Source organism: Oncorhynchus mykiss, chromosome 2 (assembly GCF_013265735.2).
Source record: "Oncorhynchus mykiss isolate Arlee chromosome 2, USDA_OmykA_1.1, whole genome shotgun sequence".
NCBI classification, from domain to species: domain Eukaryota; kingdom Metazoa; phylum Chordata; class Actinopteri; order Salmoniformes; family Salmonidae; genus Oncorhynchus; species Oncorhynchus mykiss.
Window position 1 is genome coordinate 28356372 of NC_048566.1, and position 21476 is coordinate 28377847.

Sequence of the window (21476 nt, forward strand, 5' to 3'; positions counted from 1 at the left end):
ATTGCAGTTTCATAAGAAATACAATAATTATTTTGCCAACATTTTATTTAACAGGATCCAGCTTTTCTCATAATGACAGTGCCCACAAGAAAAGTCACGCTTTAGAACATGAGAATGGCCTGGCTGTATACTTTAAAATGCAGAGGGAGGGAACAAGCTCCTTATTCCTTTTCTCCCTTGTAGTAATGTAGTCAGGCAATAGAATGGAGCCTTTTATCCAACTACCTAGAGATCAGTGCTTACTTTATGGAAGGGAGTATTTTAAATATCTAGTTCGAGGACGGCAGTGTATATTTAAGCAATAAGGCCCGTGGGGGTTGTGGTATATGGCCAACATTCCACAGCTAAGGGCTGTTCTTACGGAGTTCCTGGATACAGCCCTTAGCTGTGGTATGTTGGCCATATACCACAACCTCCCGCAATAAAGAAATCCCCTAGACCACGCCCACAAATTGGGAAAACAAATATTCTTTACCATTCATCCCATTGGAAAAGAGCTTACCTTTTGTTTCTACAGAAATAACAAAACATTCCAAAGAGCTGCTGTGTTCAATGTGCATGTAGCCAGGTCAAAAATCACAACAGACTTAACAATGCTCCCAACGTAGGGAAATAGAGCCTATGAGAAGAACCTAGTGGCTTCAGAATGTAAGTAGGCTATGCGTGTGGAAAGCATTGTTAAGTACAGTTTGTTTAACGTCAGTCTTGACTAGCTTGATGTTCCGGTCGGTCGGCCGATAGCATTGTCATAAGGGGCATGAGGCAAAATTACGTTTTTCTAAGTAGTAATCTTTAGACATATCGTTTTGTAATTGATTAAAACAAGTAGACAAAATGCCACGTTTTTGCTGTGAGCCAATGGGGTAACCACAGGTGGGCAGGGTCACAACGTTCTAATACCGTCTGGGTGTAGCTGCCTTGAACACCTCCCATAGATACATTCAATCCATGCTCTGTATACCTCTTCTGATTGGTTGGTCTAGCCTGCATCTTTGCTCCTCGTTTCTATCCATCCGTCAACACTTACAGTCCCCAAGGGGCAGCGAATTCAGAGTAAGGGAGAGGAGTGCAGTGAGTTGAGTCGAAGTTCCGCATGTACTTCCGTGCCTGAGAAGAGAGAGGAGAGCAAGTGATGAAACAATATAGGAGATAACATTCCCAATAAATTAATCTGTAGATTTTGTCTTTTGCCCACTTTGCCACCTTAACATTTCCATATAAAAGGGAATCAGATGTACTTATAGATGTACAGGTATTAGCCCGCCACAGAACAAATGCAGCAGCATTAGCAGGAATTGATTACACTTCTATCATGCTGTAGTAAATTAATTCAACCACAGAGCCAATAGAAATACATTACACCAGTCACAAGGAGAGCAAAGGTGACCTAGTTACTATGGAAGATGAAAGTTGTTTCTCACCAGGAAGAGAGCCAGCTGTCGTCTTCCCTCCGGTGTCATGTCCTCACCTGACAAAACAAACAGGAAAGGCTTAAAAATTACACGTATGTTTATATAGGTTGTTTTAGGTCTCTTTATGCAGTTTTGCCCTATTTTTAATCCCAGCCCCTGTCCCCACAGGGGGCCTTTTGGTAGGCCATCATTGTAAATAAGAATCTGTTCTTAACGGACTTGCATAGTTAAAATATATAGATACAATCTCAGAGAGCAGTGGTGTAAAGTACTACTTAAGTCGTTTTTTGGAGTCTCTGTACTTCACTACATTCCTAAATAATGTCATTTTTACTCCATACATTTTCCCAGAGACCCAAAAGTACTAGTTACAATTTGAATGCTTAGCAGGACAGGAAAAAGGTCCAATTCACACACAACAAGAGAACGTCCCTGGTCATCCCTACTGCCTCTGATCTGGCGGACTCACTAACTGTAAATTATGTCCGAGTGTTGCAGCTGCCCCTGGCTGTCAAAAAAAGTTAATTGTGCCATCTGGTTTGATGTATAGCATTTACTTTGTACTTTTACTCAAGTATGACAATTTACCATTTAAAATCTGATACTCCTAGACTTTTACTGGGTCATTTTATATTAAGGTATCTTTACTTTTACTACCTCTGGCAGAAAGGAGCGTCTAAGGGGCAGTGAACTAACCCTTTTGACAAAAGGACAAAGACCAAAATAAATTCCATCAGGTAATTCATCTAGGGAGATTCTAATCTAAGTCAAACAGCTGTAATGGTGTGGTCATTTGAGGAGCAGTCTTACCAACGCTCCAGGGGAAGAAAACGTCTCTCTCCGTCTTATACGACTGCAGAACAGACACACACCAGTCATCATCCACCTCATAGCTACTGTACACCGCTGCCTCTTCTACGTGGTTGGAGGCTGCCAGCCATGCTCTGATGGCCCTGACTCCATCGTCTGTCATCACCTTGGGGTACCTGAAGATATGACATCAAAGGGTTTAAACAGAAACACAGCGCTCACTCTCTGTTCCTAGTGTATGTATATGGTACAAGGCAACACCTTAGCTGTCTTTGTGAGGTTGTGGATAATCAGGTCTGTAGTGGACAATGTGTACATAGACATACACAGCCTGTGAGAGGTCTTGGAGACGGAGAACCGACCTGAACTGCAGAAGTTTGAGCAGGAGGTTGTTTCCTCTGTTGGACATGATGTCTTCTGGACCCCTGAAACACAAGTCAGTCAGTGAAACCAGTCACTAGATTTACCAGCGCATATCTAATCTGAACGGGCCCTTTTCGTTATTCATGCCTTCATAGTGACTCACGTGGTGGTAATGATCTCATCTTTGGTTCTTCTGATCAGAAGCACTGGTCCCTGGTACCTAAGGAAGAACTCAAGTGTTTGGGTCACAAAATCTCCCATCGGGTAAACAGCACCCCTTTTGACCTCCCATACATATATTTGCCCATTGTAAAAGTGCTCAGAACGTGTATTTTTGGACCTGCTTGCCAAAACATTCAGAAGAATAAAGGTGCTCAAAGTTTAACTAATTTGCATATCCCACCATACCACACATCCTTGTCTTCATCACTGGAAAATAGTTGTAATTGATATTTAAAAGCTTAAAATAAAACCAACTATTTTATACTTAAACACAATTATCTAAAAACTTGTAAAACTCTTTTGTTCTTCATATTTGTATACATTGTAGCTTATACCCTACTTTACATCTGAAGTTTGTGTTGTGCCCGCCCTCAGGTGAGACATGGTCTTGAATACAGTAGGTCACAATACCAGAATTGACTTCAATACAGATGCCGTCATGTTTCTCAACACCAAAAAAGGAACATTAGCCAGTCACAGAATGGCACTTGATACAGAAACTCAGCTACTGACTACTGTCAATCGTTGAGCATCTTTTAAATTCAAAATCATTAGATTTGACCGTTTTTACTTTGACCGTTTTTACTGTAACATTTTTCAGAGACGGCTATGTATGGATGAATTAACCAATTATACAATCAATTTGACTAATTAACTGGGTAAATCAAGTACACAGTGTACAAAATATTGAGAACACCTTCCTAATATTGAGCCCCCCCTCCTCAGAACAGCCTCAATTCGTCAGGGCATGGACTCCATAAGGTGTCGAAATCATTCCACAGGGATGTGGCCCGTCTTGATTCAAGTTGGCTGGATGTCCTTTGGGTGGTGGACCATTCTTGATACACATGGGAAACTGTTGATCGTGGAAAAGGCAGTATAATCTTTTGTCTTTCCCATTCACCCTCTGAATGTCACAGATACACAATCCAAGCCTCAATTGTCTCAAGGCTTAAAAATCCTTCTTTAACCTGTCTCCTCCCCTTCATCTACTCCAGTGGTTCCCAAACTTTTTATAGTCCCGTACCCCTTCGAACATTCAAACTCCACCTACGTACCCCCTCTAGCACCTGGGTCAGCGCACTCTCCAAATATTTTTTTTTTGCCATCATTGTAAGCCTGCCGCACGCACACACACACACACACGCACACAATACATTTATGAAACATAAGAATGAGCTTGTCACTTCCCACGAGTTGGGTTGTGACAAAGAGCTCTTAAAAGACCAGGGCACAAATAATCAATAATTTTGCTCTTTAGTTAGACATCTTACATATAAAACCTATAAATACAAAAATGTGAATAACTCACCACAGGTTAATGAGAAGGGTGTGTGTGAAAGGATGCACATAACTCTGCAATGTTTGGTTGTATTGGAGAGATTCTCAGTCTTAAAATCATTTCCCACACACAGTCTGTGTCTGTATTTCGTTTTCAAGCTACTGAGGGCCGAGAATCCACCCTCAGAGGTACGGGGTTGCAAAGGGCATCAGTGTCTTAATAGCGAGATTTACCAAGGCAGGATACTCTGAGCACAGCCCTATCCAGAAATCTGCCAGTGACTTCTGATTAAATTACATTTTCACAGAACCACTTGTTGCAATTTTGATAAGGCTCTCTTGTTCAGATATCGGTAAGTGGACTGGAGGCAGGGCATGAAAGGGATAACGAATCCAGTTGTTTGTGTCGTCTGTTTCGGGGAAGTACCTGCGTAATTGCACACCCAGCTCACTCAGGTGCTTCGCTATATCACATTTGACATTGCCTTGTCTTTGCCTCTTGATAACCAGCACACAGTATGTTGCAGAATCGTTACATGGTCGCTGCCCATATCATTGCATAGTGCAGAAAATACAAGAGTTCAAAAGCCCCTCGGTACACCGCAGCATCCGCAAAGGAAATGCCTGGACACGACAGTGAAACGTCTTTCAAGCTGTCAGGCATTCCCTTTGCGGATGCTGCGGTGTACCGAGCAACTGCTTGCACACCCATGTCTCCCTGTCATGGCTTTTGCACCATCAGTACAGATAACATGAGCAGCAGTTACGTTTGGTTACATACAGACTGTTAGTGGAATTCCCGCGAGTGAGTAACAGTTAATGTGATTGGATGCTAATTATTTGATAAGGCTAGCTGTATTTGACATTGTGTTGTTATTTCGCTGAACTGAAGATGGTTTAATTTGATTTTTGGCAGTGAAACGAGGCTACTCAGGCGAGAGAAAAAAACTCACCCAAATGTATAGCCCTGTTGGAAAATATAAATGGACTGTTTTGAAAATCTGAAGGAAAATGTAACAAATATATATATACACAGTGCATTGCGAAAGTATTCGGCACCCTTGAACTTTGCGACCTTTTGCCACATTTCAGGCTTCAAACATAAAGATATAAAACTGTATTTTTTTGTGAAGAATCAACAACAAGTGGGACACAATCATGAAGTGGAACGACATTTATTGGATATTTCAAACTTTTTTAACAAATCAAAAACTGAAAAATTGGGCGTGCAAAATTATTCAGCCCCCTTACTTTCAGTGCAGCAAACTCTCTCCAGAAGTTCAGTGAGGATCTCTGAATGATCCAATGTTGACCTAAATGACTAATGATGATAAATACAATCCACCTGTGTGTAATCAAGTCTCCGCATAAATGCACCTGCACTGTGATAGTCTCAGAGGTCCGTTAAAAGCGCAGAGAGCATCATGAAGAACAAGGAACACACCAGGCAGGTCCGAGATACTGTTATGAAGAAGTTTAAAGCCGGATTTGGATACAACAATATTTCCCAAGCTTTAAACATCCCAAGGAGCACTGTGCAAGTGATAATATTGAAATGGAAGGAGTATAAGACCACTGCAAATCTACCAAGACCTGGCCGTCCCTCTAAACTTTCAGCTCATACAAGGAGAAGACTGATCAGAGATGCAGCCAAGAGGCCCATGATCACTCTGGATGAACTGCAGAGATCTACAGCTGAGGTGGGAGACTCTGTCCATGGGACAACAATCAGTCGTATATTGCACAAATCTGGCCTTTATGGAAGAGTGGCAAGAAGAAAGCCATTTCTTAAAGATATCCATAAAAAGTGTAGTTTAAAGTTTGCCACAAGCCACCTGGGAGACACACCAAACATGTGGAAGAAGGTGCTCTGGTCAGATGAAACCAAAATTGAACTTTTTGGCAACAATGCAAGACGTTATGTTTGGCGTAAAAGCAACACAGCTCATCACCCTGAACACCATCCCCATTGTCAAACATGGTGGTGGCAGCATCATGGTTTGGGTCTGCTTTTCTTCAGCAGGGACAGGGAAGATGGTTAAAATTGATGGGAAGATGGATGGAGCCAAATACAGGACCATTCTGGAAGAAAACCTGATGGAGTCTGCAAAAGACCTGAGACTGGGACGGAGATGTGTCTTCCAACAAGACAATGATCCAAAACATAAAGCAAAATCTACAATGGAATGGTTCAAAAATAAACATATCCAGGTGTTAGAATGGCCAAGTCAAAGTCCAGACCTGAATCCAATCGAGAATCTGTGGAAAGAACTGAAAACTGCTGATAACAAATGCTCTCCATCCAACCTCACTGAGCTCGAGCTGTTTTGCAAGGAGGAATGGGAAACAATTGCAGTCTCTCGATGTGCAAAACTGATAGAGACATACCCCAAGCGACTTACAGCTGTAATCGCAGGAAAAGGTGGCGCTACAAAGTATTAACTTAAGGGGGCTGAATAATTTTGCACGCCCAATTTTTCAGTTCTTGATTTGTTAAAAAAGTTTGAAATATCCAATAAATGTCGTTCCACTTCATGATTGTGTCCCACTTGTTGTTTATTCTTCACAAAAAAATACAGTTTTATATCTTTATGTTTGAAGCCTGAAATGTGGCAAAAGGTCGCAAATTTCAAGGGGGCCAAATACTTTCGCAATGCACTGTATATATTTTTAAACGTGAATCACATTTTTTATTTGGTTTACCCCCGAAGGCACTGCGCGTACCCCAGTTTGGGAACCACTGATCTACACTGATGGAAGTGGATTCAACACGTGACATCAATAAGGGATCATAGATTTCACCTGGACTCACCTGGTCAGTCTGCAATGGAAAGAACATGTGAACCTAATGTTTTGTACACAATACAGGTGTATGCATATTCACTATGAGTGTGTGCATGCATTGAGTTGAGCTTGTTTTGGCTGATTTCATGGGACTACAGATGAGTTTCCCTTCCATTTGGGACTTATTTTATTGTACTGATCAACATCATTTACATAGAAGTAGCTTATTTGATATAGCTGCACGCTGTGTCTTTAACCAGTAATGAAAATTTCCTGTGATGAAGACATGGATATCCGATGGTAGGATATGTAAAATAGGTCAACTTTGGGCACCTTTATTCTCCTGAATGTTTTGGCATTCAGGTCAAAAAAGTCCCTTTCTGACCACTTCCATGGGTAAACATATATGGAATGTTTTGGCATTCAGGTCAAAAAAGTCCCTTTCTGACCACTTCCATGGGTAAACATATATGGAATGTTTTGGCATTCAGGTCAAAAAGTCCCTTTCTGACCACTTCCTCCATGGGTAAACATATATGGAATGTTTTGGCATTCAGGTCAAAAAAGTCCCTTTCTGACCACTTCCATGGGTAAACATATATGGAATGTTTTGGCATTCAGGTCAAAAAAGTCCCTTTCTGACCACTTCCTCCATGGGTAAACATATATGGAATGTTTTGGCATTCAGGTCAAAAAAGTCCCTTTCTGACCACTTCCTCCATGGGTAAACATATATGGAATGTTTTGGCATTCAGGTCAAAAAAGTCCCTTTCTGACCACTTCCATGGGTAAACATATATGGAATGTTTTGGCATTCAGGTCAAAAAAGTCCCTTTCTGACCACTTCCATGGGTAAACATATATGGAATGTTTTGGCATTCAGGTCAAAAAAGTCCCTTTCTGACCACTTCCTCCATGGGTAAACATATATGGAATGTTTTGGCATTCAGGTCAAAAAAGTCCCTTTCTGACCACTTCCTCCATGGGTAAACATATATGGAATGTTTTGGCATTCAGGTCAAAAAAGTCCCTTTCTGACCACTTCCTCTATGGGTAAACATATATGGAATGTTTTGTTCAAATCAAATGGGATGCTGTCAAAACGTGATTAAATTCAAATAAATGTACCCAATATTTTCCATGGATGATATGTTCGTGTCAGACACACACACACGTGTAAAGTGTTTGTGTGAGTAAGGAGTGTTGCACTTACTTGCAGAGCTGTTCTGCGCTGTTGAGGTTCATGTACTGCCTGACTGTGTGTGTCACCAGAGGCCCTGAAACACACCATTTCCATTGTCAGATCCTGAACCAAACACAGCCCGTACAAAGACACACACCTCAGGCCTTTAGAAGCTCTTATCCAAAGTGACTGTATTCACTTCTTAATATATATATTCTTATAGAATATATCTCACCATAGAAAAAAAAAAAAGTGTACACAATACATTTGTTTATATGACATGACTGTTTTTTTCCACGCCTTGACCTATGACCCCTGCGAGAGACTCACTCCAGCTGTCGGGCATGACCTTGAGGGCCAGCGGAAGCAGGTCATCAAAGGAGGCGTCCAATACCAGCGCTTGGATCTCTGGATAGGACATCACAGCCCAACTGGCTGAGAGACAGAGAGAAATATATAGACAGAGAAAGAGAAAAGGAAATATGAGAGGGGGAGAGAGAAGGGAGGAGAGTGCGGAGAGAGGGTGGTCGAGAAGAGTGAGATGGAGAGAAAATGAAGAGAAGGGGGAGAAATAAAGAAGTGGTGCTTACAATATGTTGGTGAAATTGGTCAACTCATTCCCACAACAGACTAGGGCCAGACAAACTGCATATACCAGTAGGGTCCCTACCTGTGAATCCCCCTATGGACCAGGCATACACCATTATGTCACTGAGCTGGAAGCCCAGCTTGTGCACTGCAAACTGGATCACTACATCCATGGCATTGGCCTCGTTCTGGGGGAACGGTACGCCCTGAGAGAATTAAGGGAGTGGATTGGGGAACGAAGAGTTATTGTTTTACATTTACTTTCATGTCAATGCACATTTTGAGACGGAAACAAATCTGCTACTAACACAGACATTTAGATTTCAGTAATTTTAGCGGAAGCTCTTATCCAGAGTGATTGGATACTTTTTCCTACTTTTACTTGCTGGTCCCCTGTGGGAATTGAATCCAGAACACTGTGCGTCTTCCAACCTTCTCTATGAATGACACGTGTAGACAAACCAGACTTTCCACATAAGACAAACTTGCCTAATAATGCAGTTGAAATATGCTGGTAAGTTCACACAAACGCATGATGGGGACGAGCGAGGGACACTTAAGGCTTACCGTGCTTCCTGCAAAGCCAGGGTGGTTCCAGCCAAGCACTGAGTATCCACCTGCAACAGACAGAAACGGCTTTATACTGCTCTAGTTTAAATTTAACAGGTTAAGGAATATGTTAACCACCATGTATGAACAGTGATCTTCACAACGAAAGATGGTAAGTAGGATGGAAGTAGGAAATAAGTATTTGTTGTGTAAAAGTGTCAGAGGTTCCTTACCTTCCAATGGAGTGTTCATACAGCCCACCTCATAGAAGCCTGCGTTCCCCTCACAGCAGATCACCTACAACATACAGCCAACACTACAGACCTCGCAGGGAAACATGGGTAATGTAGTGCTGATGGTTCATAGAGCCTACTGTAGTCCAGTTCCTTATCAGAGGAATCATGGGTAATGTAGTTCAGATGGTTCATAGAGCCTAGTGCAGGTCCTACCAGAGTCTGTCCGTGCAGTCCCTCTTCTCTCCTGCGGTCCACAAACATGGTATCAATCTCATTCCCATCACACGCCACCAGCTTGTTCCTCTGGCCCTCACACTGCACACAGAAGAGGGAGAGAGGTACAGAAACGTATCGGAAAAGAGAAACTTCAAGTTACGCAGTTCTATAAGATAAAGGCTGCATACAGTGCATTCTGAAAGTATTCAGACCCATTGACTTTTTCCACATTTTGTTACGTTACAGCCTTATTCTAAAATGGATGAAATCCCCCCCCACCCCCAGCTACACACAATAATGGCAAAGCAAAAACAGGTTTTTAGAAATGTATGCAAATGTATTTAAAAAAATTATCAAACTGAAATAACACATTTACATAAGTATTCAGACTTCACTCAGTACTTTGTTGAAGCACTTTTGGCAGCGATTACAGCCTCGAGTCTTCTTGGGTACGACACTGTATACACCTGTATTTGGAGAGTTTCTCCCATTCTTCCCTGCAGATCCTCTCAAGCTCTATCAGGTTGGATGGGGGATCGTCGCTGCACAGCTATTTCAGGTCTCTCCAGAGATGTTAGATCAGGTTCAAATCCTGGCTCTGGCTGGGCCGCTCAAGGACAAGACTTGTCCCGAAGCCACTCCTGCGTTGTCTTGGCTGTGTTCTTCGGGTCGTTGACCTGTTGGAAGGTGAACCATGATCCCAGTCTGAAGTCCTGAGTGCTCTGGAGCAGGGTTTCATCAAGGATCTCTGTACTTTTCTCCGTTCATCTTTCCCTCGTTCCTGACTCGTCTCCCAGTCCCTACCACTGAAAAGCATCCCCACAGCATGATAATGCCACCACCATGCTTCACTGTTGGGATGGCACCAGGTTTCCTCCAGATATGATGCTTGGCATTCAGGCTAAAGAGTTCAAGCTTGCTTTCATCAGACCAGAGAATCTTGTTTCTCATGGTCTGAGAGTCCTTTAGGTGACTTTTGGCAAACTCCAAGTGGGCTAGCATGTACCTTTTACTGAGGAGTGGCTTCCATCTGGCCGCTCTACCACAAATGCTTGATTGGTAGAGTGCTGCAGAGATTGTTGTCCTTCTGGAAGGTTCTCTCATCTCCAGAGGAACACTGGAGCGCTGTCAGAGTGACCATCGGTTTCTTGGTCACCTCCCTGACCAAGGCCTTTCTCCTGGGGTTCCACATTTCTTCCATTTAAGAATGATAGAGGCCAGTGTGTTCTTGGGGACCTTCAATGCTGCAGACATTTTTTGGTACCCTTCTCCAGATCTGTGCCTCGACACAATCCTGTTTCGGAGCTCTACGGACAATTCCATCGACCTCACGGCTTGGTTTTTGCTCCAACTGTGGGACCTTATATAGACAGACGTGTGCCTTTCTAAATCATGTCCAATTAATTTAATTTACCACAGATGGACTCCAATCAGAGAAACATCTCAAGGATGATCAATGGAAATAGGACGCACCGGAGCTCAATTTCGAGTCTCATAGCAAAGGGTCTGAATAGTTATGTAAATAAGCAATTTCTAAAAACCTGTTTTAGCTTTGTCATTATGGGGTATTGTGTGTAGATTGATGAAGAAAATGTATTTAATAAGGCTGTAACATAACAAAATGTGGAAAAAGTCAGGGGGTCTGAATACTTTCTGAATGCACTGTATATGAATACATGTATAACTATTGTAAATGAATGTAACTTGACCCTACTGTGATGTGTGATGACTCACCTCTTCTATAAGTCTAGCCTGGCCCTGTTGTAGCATGGGTCTCATAGCCCTTTGCAGTAGGTATACAGACCCAGGGTACAGAATCCTCCTCCCAAATGAGTGGGCAATCAGAAAACTAGAAAGGGGGAGAACGAGGGAGGGGAGAGAAAAGGTAGCATCAGTGGGCTAGCAGGCAGTAATGTAATATGAATCAAATATACCAAGCCTGCCTGCTGTAAGTGTGGAGCAGAGAGAAACTGTGACAGAAACAGTATTTAGTTACATTATGACCTGTGTTGTACGATATCTGATTATGTTGCATGGTAGTGTGGTATATTGTAGTCTATTGAGTGTTTATACCTGACAATGTGGTATGGTAGAATATAGTGCATTTAGTTTAGTACCTGATGTGGTAGAATATAGTGCATTTAGTTTAGTACCTGATGTGGTAGAATATAGTGCATTTAGTTTAGTGCCTGATGTGGTGTGGTAGAATGTAGTGCATTTAGTTTAGTACCTGACGATGTGGTGTGGTAGAATATAATGTATTTACACTGAACAAAAATATAAAATGTAACATGTAAAATGAAAACACAACATGTAAAGGTGTTTCATGAGCTGAAATAAAAGATCCCATAAATGTTCACTCACAAAATGCTTATATATCTCCAATTTTGTGCACTATTTTTTGTTAATCCCTGTTTGTGAGCATTTCTCCTTTGCCAAGATAATCCATCCACCTGACAGGTGTGGCATATCAATAATCTGATTAAACAGCATGATCATTACACAGGTGCACCTTTTGCTGGGGACAATAAAAAGGCCACACAACACAATGCCACAGATGTCAAGTTGAGGGAACGTGCAATTGGCATGCAGACTACAGGGAATTCCACCAGAGTGGTTACCAGAGAATGTTAATTTATTTACCAAATTTACCAGCTGCCACAAACATTGTTTTGGAGTAATTGTCAGTACGTCCAACTGGCCTCACAACCACAGACCATGTGTACGGCGTCGTGTGGGTAAGCGGTTTGCTGATGTCAACAAAGTGTCCCATTGTGTTGCTGGGGTTATGGCAGGTTCCCAAAATCGGTCTTCGGGAACCAAAGAGGTGCACGTTTTGGTTTTTGCCCTAGCACTACATAGCTGATTCAAATAATCATCAAGCTTTGATTATTTGAATCAGCTGTGTAGTGTTTTAGGGGGGGAAGGGCACCCATTGGGGTCACGAGGACCGAGTTTGGGAAACGCTGGGTTATGGTATGGCCAGGCATAAGCTAAGGCCCATTGTCATGCCATTCATCCACCGCCATCACCTCATGTTTCAGCATGATAATGCATGGTCCCATGTTGCAAGGATCTGTACACAATTTCTGGAAGCTGAAAATGTCCCAGTTCTTTCATGGCCTGCATACTCACCAGACATCTCACCCATTGAGCATGTTTGGGATGCTCTGGATTGACACGTACAACAGTTCCCATCAATATAAAGCAACTTCGCACAGCCATTGAAGAGGAGTGGGACAACATCCCAGAGGCCACAATCAACAGCCTGATCAACTCTATGTGAATGAGATATGTCGCTCTGCATGAGGCAAATGGTGGCCATACCAAAAAAATGACCGGTTTTCTGATACACACCCCTATTTAAAAAAAAAGTTATGACCAACAGATGCATATCTATATTCCCAGTCATGTGAAATCCATAAGGCCTAATGAACTTATCAGTCAATTTAAATTTCCTAATATAAACTAACTCAGTAAAAACTATGAATTCGTTGAATATTGCATTTCTATTTTTGTTCAGTGTAGTTTAGTACCTGACAATGTGGCACGGTAGAGTACAGTGTGTTGTGGGTTTTGTAGTCTGTTTATACCTGACAAAGTGGCATGGCAGACAGGGGTCGACATTCACGCTTGACCAAGGCAAGTAAAAACATTTTTTTTTAAATGGCGAACAAGAAGAATATAGATTTAAGTTGTCCGAATGGACAAATAAAATAAATCAATATAAATTAGGGTAGTCCATTCAGAACTGGATCTGTGTCCTCCACATGTATCGTTACACACTGTTCTCCCAATCTATGCGGAGCGCATCGGCATAGAATTATTGAAAGCCTGTATTGACAAGCACGAGTGGTCTTTCAATCAGGTAGTCGAGAGATGCGTTTGAGATCAAAGCGAACCGCATGTGCACATTTGTTGATATTCATTGCTTGTTAGTGAGTCATTTGCCCACTTATAGCTTATTTTTGGTCAGCAATCCTTGCGCAGCAGGTAAAATATAAAATATATATATTATATTATCAATTATTATCTCTCCTCTGGCAACAACCCGCTGGCACACACAGGTCACGCATACCCCATGACTTTTCCAGGATTTTCATTGCTGACCAAAAATAAGCTATAAGTGGGCAAATCACATACATATACATACATATATACACATACACATACAACAGACTAACTAGATAACCAGCCAAACTACACTGTTTTGAATTGGCTCTTGCTAGTTAACTACTTTGCATGTAATGTCATTGTCATGTCCAATGTCCTAAAATAACTTTCCACTGGCACCTTTGTATAACCGCAAATGGGGGACACAGTTGATACGGGTGCAGTTGATGAAACCAAATGCGGCATACTTCGGTTGTAAAACCGTCGCAAGCCCTCAAAATTAGCTAGGATTCTCATCTATTCAATTCCGGCGATGTAATTCTGACATGTAACAATGTTGTCAAGATTTTCCCTGAACACTGAATATTTTAACCTTACAAATAGATAAAACATCTTAGTTAGCTACCTCACCAACCTTAGCCATTTGATCCCTGGTTCATTTAACGAGGGAATCATTGTATAAAGACAAAGTATTTGGTTGTAATTGTAATGTTGCAGGGTGGACAAACCATCCTCCAGGAGAGCTACTGGGTGTGCAGGCTTTCGCTCCAGCCCTGCTCAAAAAATAATCAGCTGCTCAACAGGACCTTGATAAGCTGACTGGTGTATTTGTGCAGGTTTGGATCCAAAGTCTGCACACCAGGTAGCTCTCCAGATGGAGGGTTGACGGACCACGTGTTTTAAACAGTAGTGTGCTCAAGGCCACAGATGGCAGAAGATAATTTGTATATACTTTACCTTTATTTAACTAGGCAAGTCAGTTAAGAACAAATTCTTATTTTCAATGATGTCCTGGGTTAACTGCCTGTTCAGGGGCAGAACGACAGATTTGTACCTTGTCAGCTCAGGGGTTTGAACTTGCGACCTTCCGGTTACTAGTCCAACGCTCTAACCACTAGGCTACCACTAACCACTAGGCTACCCTAGTAATGAAGGATATTTTACATCATACAACAATTTTCAGTCACCTTTTCACACAAGTTAAACATTTGAATAAATAACCCTGTCCTACTTGTCCAAAGAACAAGTGGCTAAAAATTGTAATGTCAAGCCCTGGTAGAGTACAGTGTATTTTGGATATTGTAGTCCGTCTATACCTGACGATGTGGCATGGTAGAGTGCGTAAAGAGTTAAGCACGCTGTCTGCTGCCCCTCTCAGTTTGGGCTCTGGCTTCAGTAGAGACACTCCTGCCTTGGACAGCAGCTTCCTGTCACACAGGATGTTAGAAGGGATATTTAACAAGAGTTATATAGTGAAAATAGAGCCTTACTCTCAAATCATAACCCAGACACAGTCATCCTGTTTACATTTTACTGTATCACCTGGTGTATTTCATACCAAAAAAACTACAATCACAGTGTAAAAATTAACACGTGTAAAAGGCTCACAATCAGTACGCAAATTACACACACAACTCACGGATTGCTAACTTCTTCCCAGCTGAAGTCTGCCGGCCAGTGAGAGAAGTCAAAATCATAGCAGGCCAGCTTTTTCTACAGACAGTACATTCAAAATTAGTGATCAGAAAGAATAGCTGTGGCTTGTTTCTTGAATTCAAGATTGCCAACCACTAGCAAAACAGGCCTGAGAATAATATCAAATGACATATAGGGTACTGGTTAGACATAACACACCATATGGGGAGTAAGGTGTCATTTGAGAAGCAGCCCAACTGTTGACAAGCTGTTGCCATAGCAGTGTTACCTTGTTGCTAGGCGTGTGGTTCTTCCTGGTTTCCTCCAGAATGGAGATGAACTGTTGATACTCAGAGTTCCTCCACCGTCCCCAACCTGAGAGGGAGGGAAAGGGAGAGAGAAGCAGCGAGTGCCAGAGAGAGTCTCAGTGGTGTACTTAGTGTACCTGACAGACCCACACCTTGTGAGGGAGTCAGTGTGTGAAATCGTAACCCCCACAGGAATGCAATCGTAGTTACACACAATCCAATATCTGTTTAGTAGATGAAGAACACCAGACACTACATTCTCTAGAATTAGGTTTGAGATGCTATAATATTTTATTGGGGTGGGTGGGGGAGCATTGAACACAGAGGATTTCTCAAACCAGACCAATCCAGGAAGAGCAATACAAGTTCAGTAAGAAGAGTGGTAAAGTTCTCACCTCTCAGAAAGGCGACTCCCAGCAGACAAACCATTACACTTCCCACATACTGACTGACAGGTACCAGCTTACTGCTGCAGATGTACCCTGAAACACACAGCAACGGTTAGGGCTACGAACACTACACAAACAATTAGGCTAGTAATAGCCATTTGCTTCCTCTTTCTTGCACTAAAGCATGCACACATGTCCTACGTCAAACTATAACACCACTAGCCAGTACCAATACTTACCTACTACACTACAGCTGGGAGGTATTAATAGTTAAACGCAATAAGAGCATTACTGCAGGAGTCATTTTTCATTACCTTTCATATGGCATGAGCGAACACACACACACACACTACCTTTTCTGTAAAGGTAGCAGAGGAGGAGAGGGGAGCTGTAGTATGACAGAGACCACAAAGCTGACGCCTGGAGGTAGAAAACACAAGAGAACAGTTACATCTCAACACAAAGTATGAGAATGTATAGACTACCTGTATAGCTATGCGAGTGTGCTACTTGTCTTTACCTGTGGCTTCAATTTAAGCAAAAAAGCAAGATTGTGTATTACAGTGCAGGCCACTGCATGTAATAGTAAAATAAAGTTTGTTCTCTAGCTAATCAAAACAGATTAATGATCAACAATTTGATACAACTTGTGGTAACTTGCTAGTTATATACTGACCCATCCGAGGATGCTGTCAGTGTGTTTCTCCAGGCTCTTGGGTTGATAAGTCCATCCCTGGGGTTGTAAGAGAAGGGGAAGTAGTTAGCTGCTAAATGAGTGGTGACTAGCCAAGTCAGCTAACTGGATAACTGCAATGATTTCCCTGCCTAGCTAGTACAGCTAACGTTAGCTACCTAGCATAGCTAAAAGCGGCTTAGGTTACGTGCTTGCTAGCATGCTCACCTGCAACAACACAAAGACAGCCATTATACTTGATTCTCCTTGGAATCTAGCTGAACATTCCCAAATGTGTTAACTATGCACAATTGTTCACATTGTCACCGGTCAGTGATTGACAGCAGTTTCAATAACACGTACTGACACATCCTGGCCGGGGGCGAGAGCTAGTGCTAGCGTCGACCAAAGTTACATTCCTAGCTCTTCCTGGTCGGTCACAAACACAAGCACGGTATCTGCCGTGAGCCTACCCTCCTGCCTGCTCTTCCTTCGGGTCGGGACTCCTCCTGTGAACGGTGCACTCTCTGGAGATGAGGCCCCAAAAAGCAACGAAACCACATCCAGCCGGCCATTCTTCCTCCGGTAGCCGACACAGGATATAAATTCCAAACATACAAAGTTCAAGCGTTTTCTTCTTTTGTATAATAGCTTTCGCAACCATTATATGTGCATACCGCCACCTACTGTACAGGTGGATAATAAATATCCCCAAAAGGAAATAATGCTGGGTACAAATAAATCTATACAAACTTTCAATAACACATTTTTAATTAAACTAAATCAGCCTGCTTTTCTATTCTAATCAGATACGTACACAGGCTCAGAAAGATCCCGTGAGGGTGGCATATTTTCTGGCCAAAGTAGTCCTTGCAGTGCGTGTGCCATGAAGTCTTCTCTGCTTCTTGGACACTTGTGCAGTACAATTAATAATGTGTATATAAATGCTGCACAATCCACCTTCTTCACAGTAAGTGTATCCAGATCACTTTGATGTTTAACATTTGCGGGTGCATCCACCGCCATATCTTCTTCAGAACTGTGGGCTGTTGCCCCTTCAACTCTCTTCACAGTTTGAACACACCTACTCATTTCAGAGTTATTTATTTGTACTATTTTCGACATTGTAGAATAATAGCGAATACATCAAAACTATGAGATAACACATATGGAATCATGTAGTAACCAAAACAGTATTAAACAAATCAAAATATATTTTGTATTTGAGATTCTTCAAAGTAGCCACCCTTTGCCTTGATGACAGCTTTGTATACTCTTGGCATGCTCTCAACCAGCTTCACGAGGTAGTCACCCGGAATACATTTCAATTAACAGGTGTGCCCTTGTTAAAAGTTAATTTGTGGAATTTTTTTCCTTCTTAATGTATTTGAGCCAATCAGTTGTGTTGTGACAAGTTAGGGTTGGTATACTGAAGTTAGCCCTAATTGGTAAAAGACCAAGTCCATATTATGGCAAGAACAGCTCAAAAAAAGCAAATAGACATTACAGTCCTTCATTACTTTAAGACATGAAGGTCAGTCAATGCGGGGAATTTCAAGAACTTTGAAAGTTTCTTCAAGTGCAGTCGCAAAAACCATCAAGTGCTATGGTGAAACTGGCTCTCATGAGGACCGCCACAGGAAAGGAAGACCCAGAGTTACCTCTGCTGCAGAGGATACGTTCATTAGAGTTACCAGCCTCACAAATTGCAGCCCAAATAAATTCTTCACAGAGTTCAAGTAACAGACACATCTCAACATCAACTGTTCAGAAGAGACTGCGTGAATCAGGCCTTCATGGTCAAATTACTGCAAAGAAACCACTACTAAAGGACACCAATAATAATAATAAGAGACTTGCTTCGGCCAAGAAATACAATCAATGGACATTAGACTGGTGGAAATCTGTCCTTAGGTCTGATGAGTCCAAATTTGCGATTTTTGGTAAAAACCGCTGTGTCTTTGTGAGATGCAGAGTAGGTGAACGGATGATCTCCGCATGTGTGGTTCCCACTGTGAAGCAAGGAGGAGGAGGTGTGATGGTGTGGGTTTACTTTGTTGGTGACACTGTCAGTGATTTATTTAGAATTCAAGGCACACTTAAACAGAGGGGCTACCACAGCATTCTGCAGCGATACGCCATCCCATCTGGTTTATGCTTAGTGGGACTATCATTTGTTTTTCAACAGCACATTGACCCAAGCACACCTCCAGGCTGGGTGTGTTTAGGTTGGGTAAATTTTGGCCCATTACTCCTGACAGAGCTGGTGTAACTGAGTCAGGTTTGTAGGCCTCCTTGCTCGCACACGCTTTGGACCGAAATACAATTAACAAACACGCACAAAAACCATGGGGAAAACAGAGGGTTAAATAATGAACATGTAATTGGGGAATTGAAACCAGGTATGTAAAAAAAGACAAAACAAATGGAAAATGAAAAGTGGATCGGCGATGGCTAGAAGGCCGGTGACATCGACCGGAAGTCGTGACAACTCCAATACCTTGACTTTGTTGTCCTTGAGCCATTTTGCCACAACTTTGGAAGTATGCTTGGGGTCATTGTCCATTTGGAAGACCCCTTTGCGACCAAGCTTTAACTTCCTGACTGATGTCTTGAGATGTTGCTTCAATATATCCACATCATTTTCCTTTATTATGATGCATCTATTTTGTGAAGTGCACCAGTCCCTCCTGCAGCAAAGCACCCCCCACAACATGATGCTGCCATCCCCGTGCTTCACGGTTGGGATGGTGTTCTTTGGCTTGCAAGGATCCCCCTTTTTCCTCCAAACATAATGATGGTCATTATGGCCAAAAAGTTCTATTTTTGTTTCATCAGACCAGTGACATTTCTCCAAAAAGCACAGTCTTTGTCCCCATGTGCAGTTGCAAACCGTAGTCTGGCTTTTTTATGGCGGTTTTGGAGCAGTGGCTTCTTCCTTGCTGAGCGGCCTTTCAGGTTATGTTGATATAGGACTTGTTTTACTGTGGATATAGATACTTTTATACCGGTTTCCTCCAGCATCTTCACAATGTCCTTTGCTGTTGTTCTGGGATTGATTTGTACTTTTCGCACCAAAGTACGTTCATCTCTAGGAGACAGAACTCATCTCCTTCCTGAGCGGTATGACGGCTGCGTGGTTCCATGGTGTTTATACTTGCGTGTTATTGTTTGTACAGATGAACGTGGTACCTTCAGGCATTTAAAAATGGCTCCCAAGGATGAACCAGACTTGTGGAGGTCTACAATTTTTTTCTGAGGTCTTGGCTGATTTCTTTTGATTTTCCCATGATGTCAAGTGAAGAGGCACTGAGTTTGAAGGTAGTCCTTGAAATACATCCACATGTACACCTCCAATTGACTCAAATTATGTCACTTAGCCCATCAGAAGATTCTAAAGCCATGACATCATTTTATGGAATTTTCCAAGCTGTTTAAAGACACAGTCAACTTAGTGTATGTAAACTTCTGACCCACTGAAATTGTGATAAAGTGAATTATAAGTTAAATAATCTATCTGTAAACAATTGTTGGAAAACTTACTTGTGTCATGCACAAGATGTCCTAATCAACTTGTTTGTTAAGAAATTTGTGGAGTGGTTGAAAAATGCATTTTAATGACAACCCAAGTGTATGTAAACTTCCGTTCCGTTAATTGAAAAGTGAAAGACTAAAGTTACATACATGGGATGCTTTAGTGAATTTCAGAATGTCTGGAATAGAAAAGGCAGAAATAAAACAATTCAATAAACATTCGCAGCCAGTCATCCAAAACATATGTATATATATATAAAAAATACTTTTTTGTACTTTTTACCCCTTTTCTCCCCAATTTCGTGATATCCAATTGGTAGTTACAGTCTTGTCCCATTGCTGCTACTCCCGTACAGACCCGGGAGAGGCAAAGGTCGAGAGCCATGCGTCCTCAGAAACACGACCCTGCCAAGCCGTACTCCTACTTGACACACTGCTCACTTAACCCGGAAGCCAGCCGCACCAATGTGTCGTAGGAAACACCGTCCAACTGGAGACAGTGTCAGCGTGCATGCACCCGGCACGCCACAGGAGTCGCTAGAGCACGATGGGACAAGGACATCCTGGCCGGCCAAACCCTCCCATAACCCGGACGACACTGGGCTAATTGTGCGCCGCCTCATGGGTCTCCCAGTCGCAGCCGGTTGCGATACAGCCTGGGACCCAACCCGGATCTGTAGTGACACCTCTAGCACTGCGATGTAGTGCCTTAGACCGCTGCGCCACTTCTTTTTTTTTTACTCCCTAGTCCTTGCTGATGACAAGCATACTCACCATGAAGAGTGGTACTCAGTGATGTGCTGTATTTGCCCCAAACATAGGGCTTTGTATTCAGGACTTAAAGCTAATTTCTATTGCCACATTTTTTTCAGTTTTATTTTAGTGAATTATTGCAAACAGGATGCATGTTTTGGAATATTTTTATTCTGTACAGGCTTCCTTCCTTTCACTCTGTCATTTAGGTTCGTATTGTGGAGTACGATGGTGTTGATCCGTCCTCAGTTTTCTCCTATCACGGCCATTAAACTTTAACTGTTTTGAAGTCACCGTTAGACTCATAGTGAAATCCCTGAGCGGTTTCCTTCCTCTCCGGCAACTGAGTTAGGAAGGACGCCTGTATCTTTGAACTGACTGGGTGTATTGATACACCATCCAAAGTGTAATTAATAACTTCACCATCCTCAAACGGATATTCAATGCTTGCTTTTTAAAATGTTTACCCATCTACCAATAGGCGCTCTTCTTTGCGAGGCATAGGAAAACATCCCTGGTCTTTGTGGTTGAATCTGTATTTGAAATTCACTGCTCGACTGAGGGACCTTACAGATATAGTAACTGTATGTGTGGGGTAGAGAGATGAGGTAGTCATTCAAAATCATTGCACAGAGAGTGAGTCCAT

At 42.2% G+C, this 21476-nt stretch overlaps 2 protein-coding genes across 3 annotated transcripts in view; both read right to left on the bottom strand.

The window, feature by feature from the left end:
• Positions 1-27: 27 nt before the first annotated feature.
• LOC110485762 (phosphatidylserine lipase ABHD16A) lies at positions 28-17173 on the bottom strand. The gene is made up of 19 exons (XM_021556924.2): positions 17017-17173; positions 16547-16603; positions 16224-16290; positions 15877-15963; positions 15463-15548; positions 15178-15251; positions 14855-14965; positions 11379-11493; positions 9642-9743; positions 9426-9489; positions 9211-9260; positions 8726-8849; positions 8386-8490; positions 8086-8149; positions 2749-2805; positions 2585-2647; positions 2223-2398; positions 1422-1468; positions 28-1107 (listed from the first exon to the last, which is right to left on the bottom strand). The coding sequence occupies exons 1-19, from the start codon at positions 17116-17118 to the stop codon at positions 1024-1026; spliced, it is 1635 nt and encodes a 544-aa protein (XP_021412599.2). The 5' UTR covers positions 17119-17173; the 3' UTR covers positions 28-1023.
• A 4273-nt stretch (positions 17174-21446) lies between these two features.
• g6f-like-a (G6F-like-a protein) overlaps positions 21447-21476 on the bottom strand; it is a 23712-nt gene continuing 23682 nt past the window's right edge. For both annotated transcript variants that reach the window (XM_036933548.1, XM_036933542.1), the window contains exon 13: positions 21447-21476. This exon is cut by the window's right edge and continues 336 nt beyond it. The gene's annotated coding sequence lies outside the window, so the exon portion shown is untranslated.

Bases quoted from the DNA above. Each gene is read 5' to 3' on its own strand.
- LOC110485762 (XM_021556924.2), bottom strand. From the start codon at position 17,118: ATGGCCGGCTGGATGTGGTTTCGTTGCTTTTTGGGGCCTCATCTCCAG. The intron at 11,494-14,854 runs GTATAGACGGAC...CCCCCTTTCTAG, and splicing joins CTACCATGCCACATCGTCAG to TTTTCTGATTGCCCACTCAT. The intron at 8,491-8,725 runs GTAGGGACCCTA...TCTGTCTCTCAG, and splicing joins GTCCATAGGGGGATTCACAG to CCAGTTGGGCTGTGATGTCC.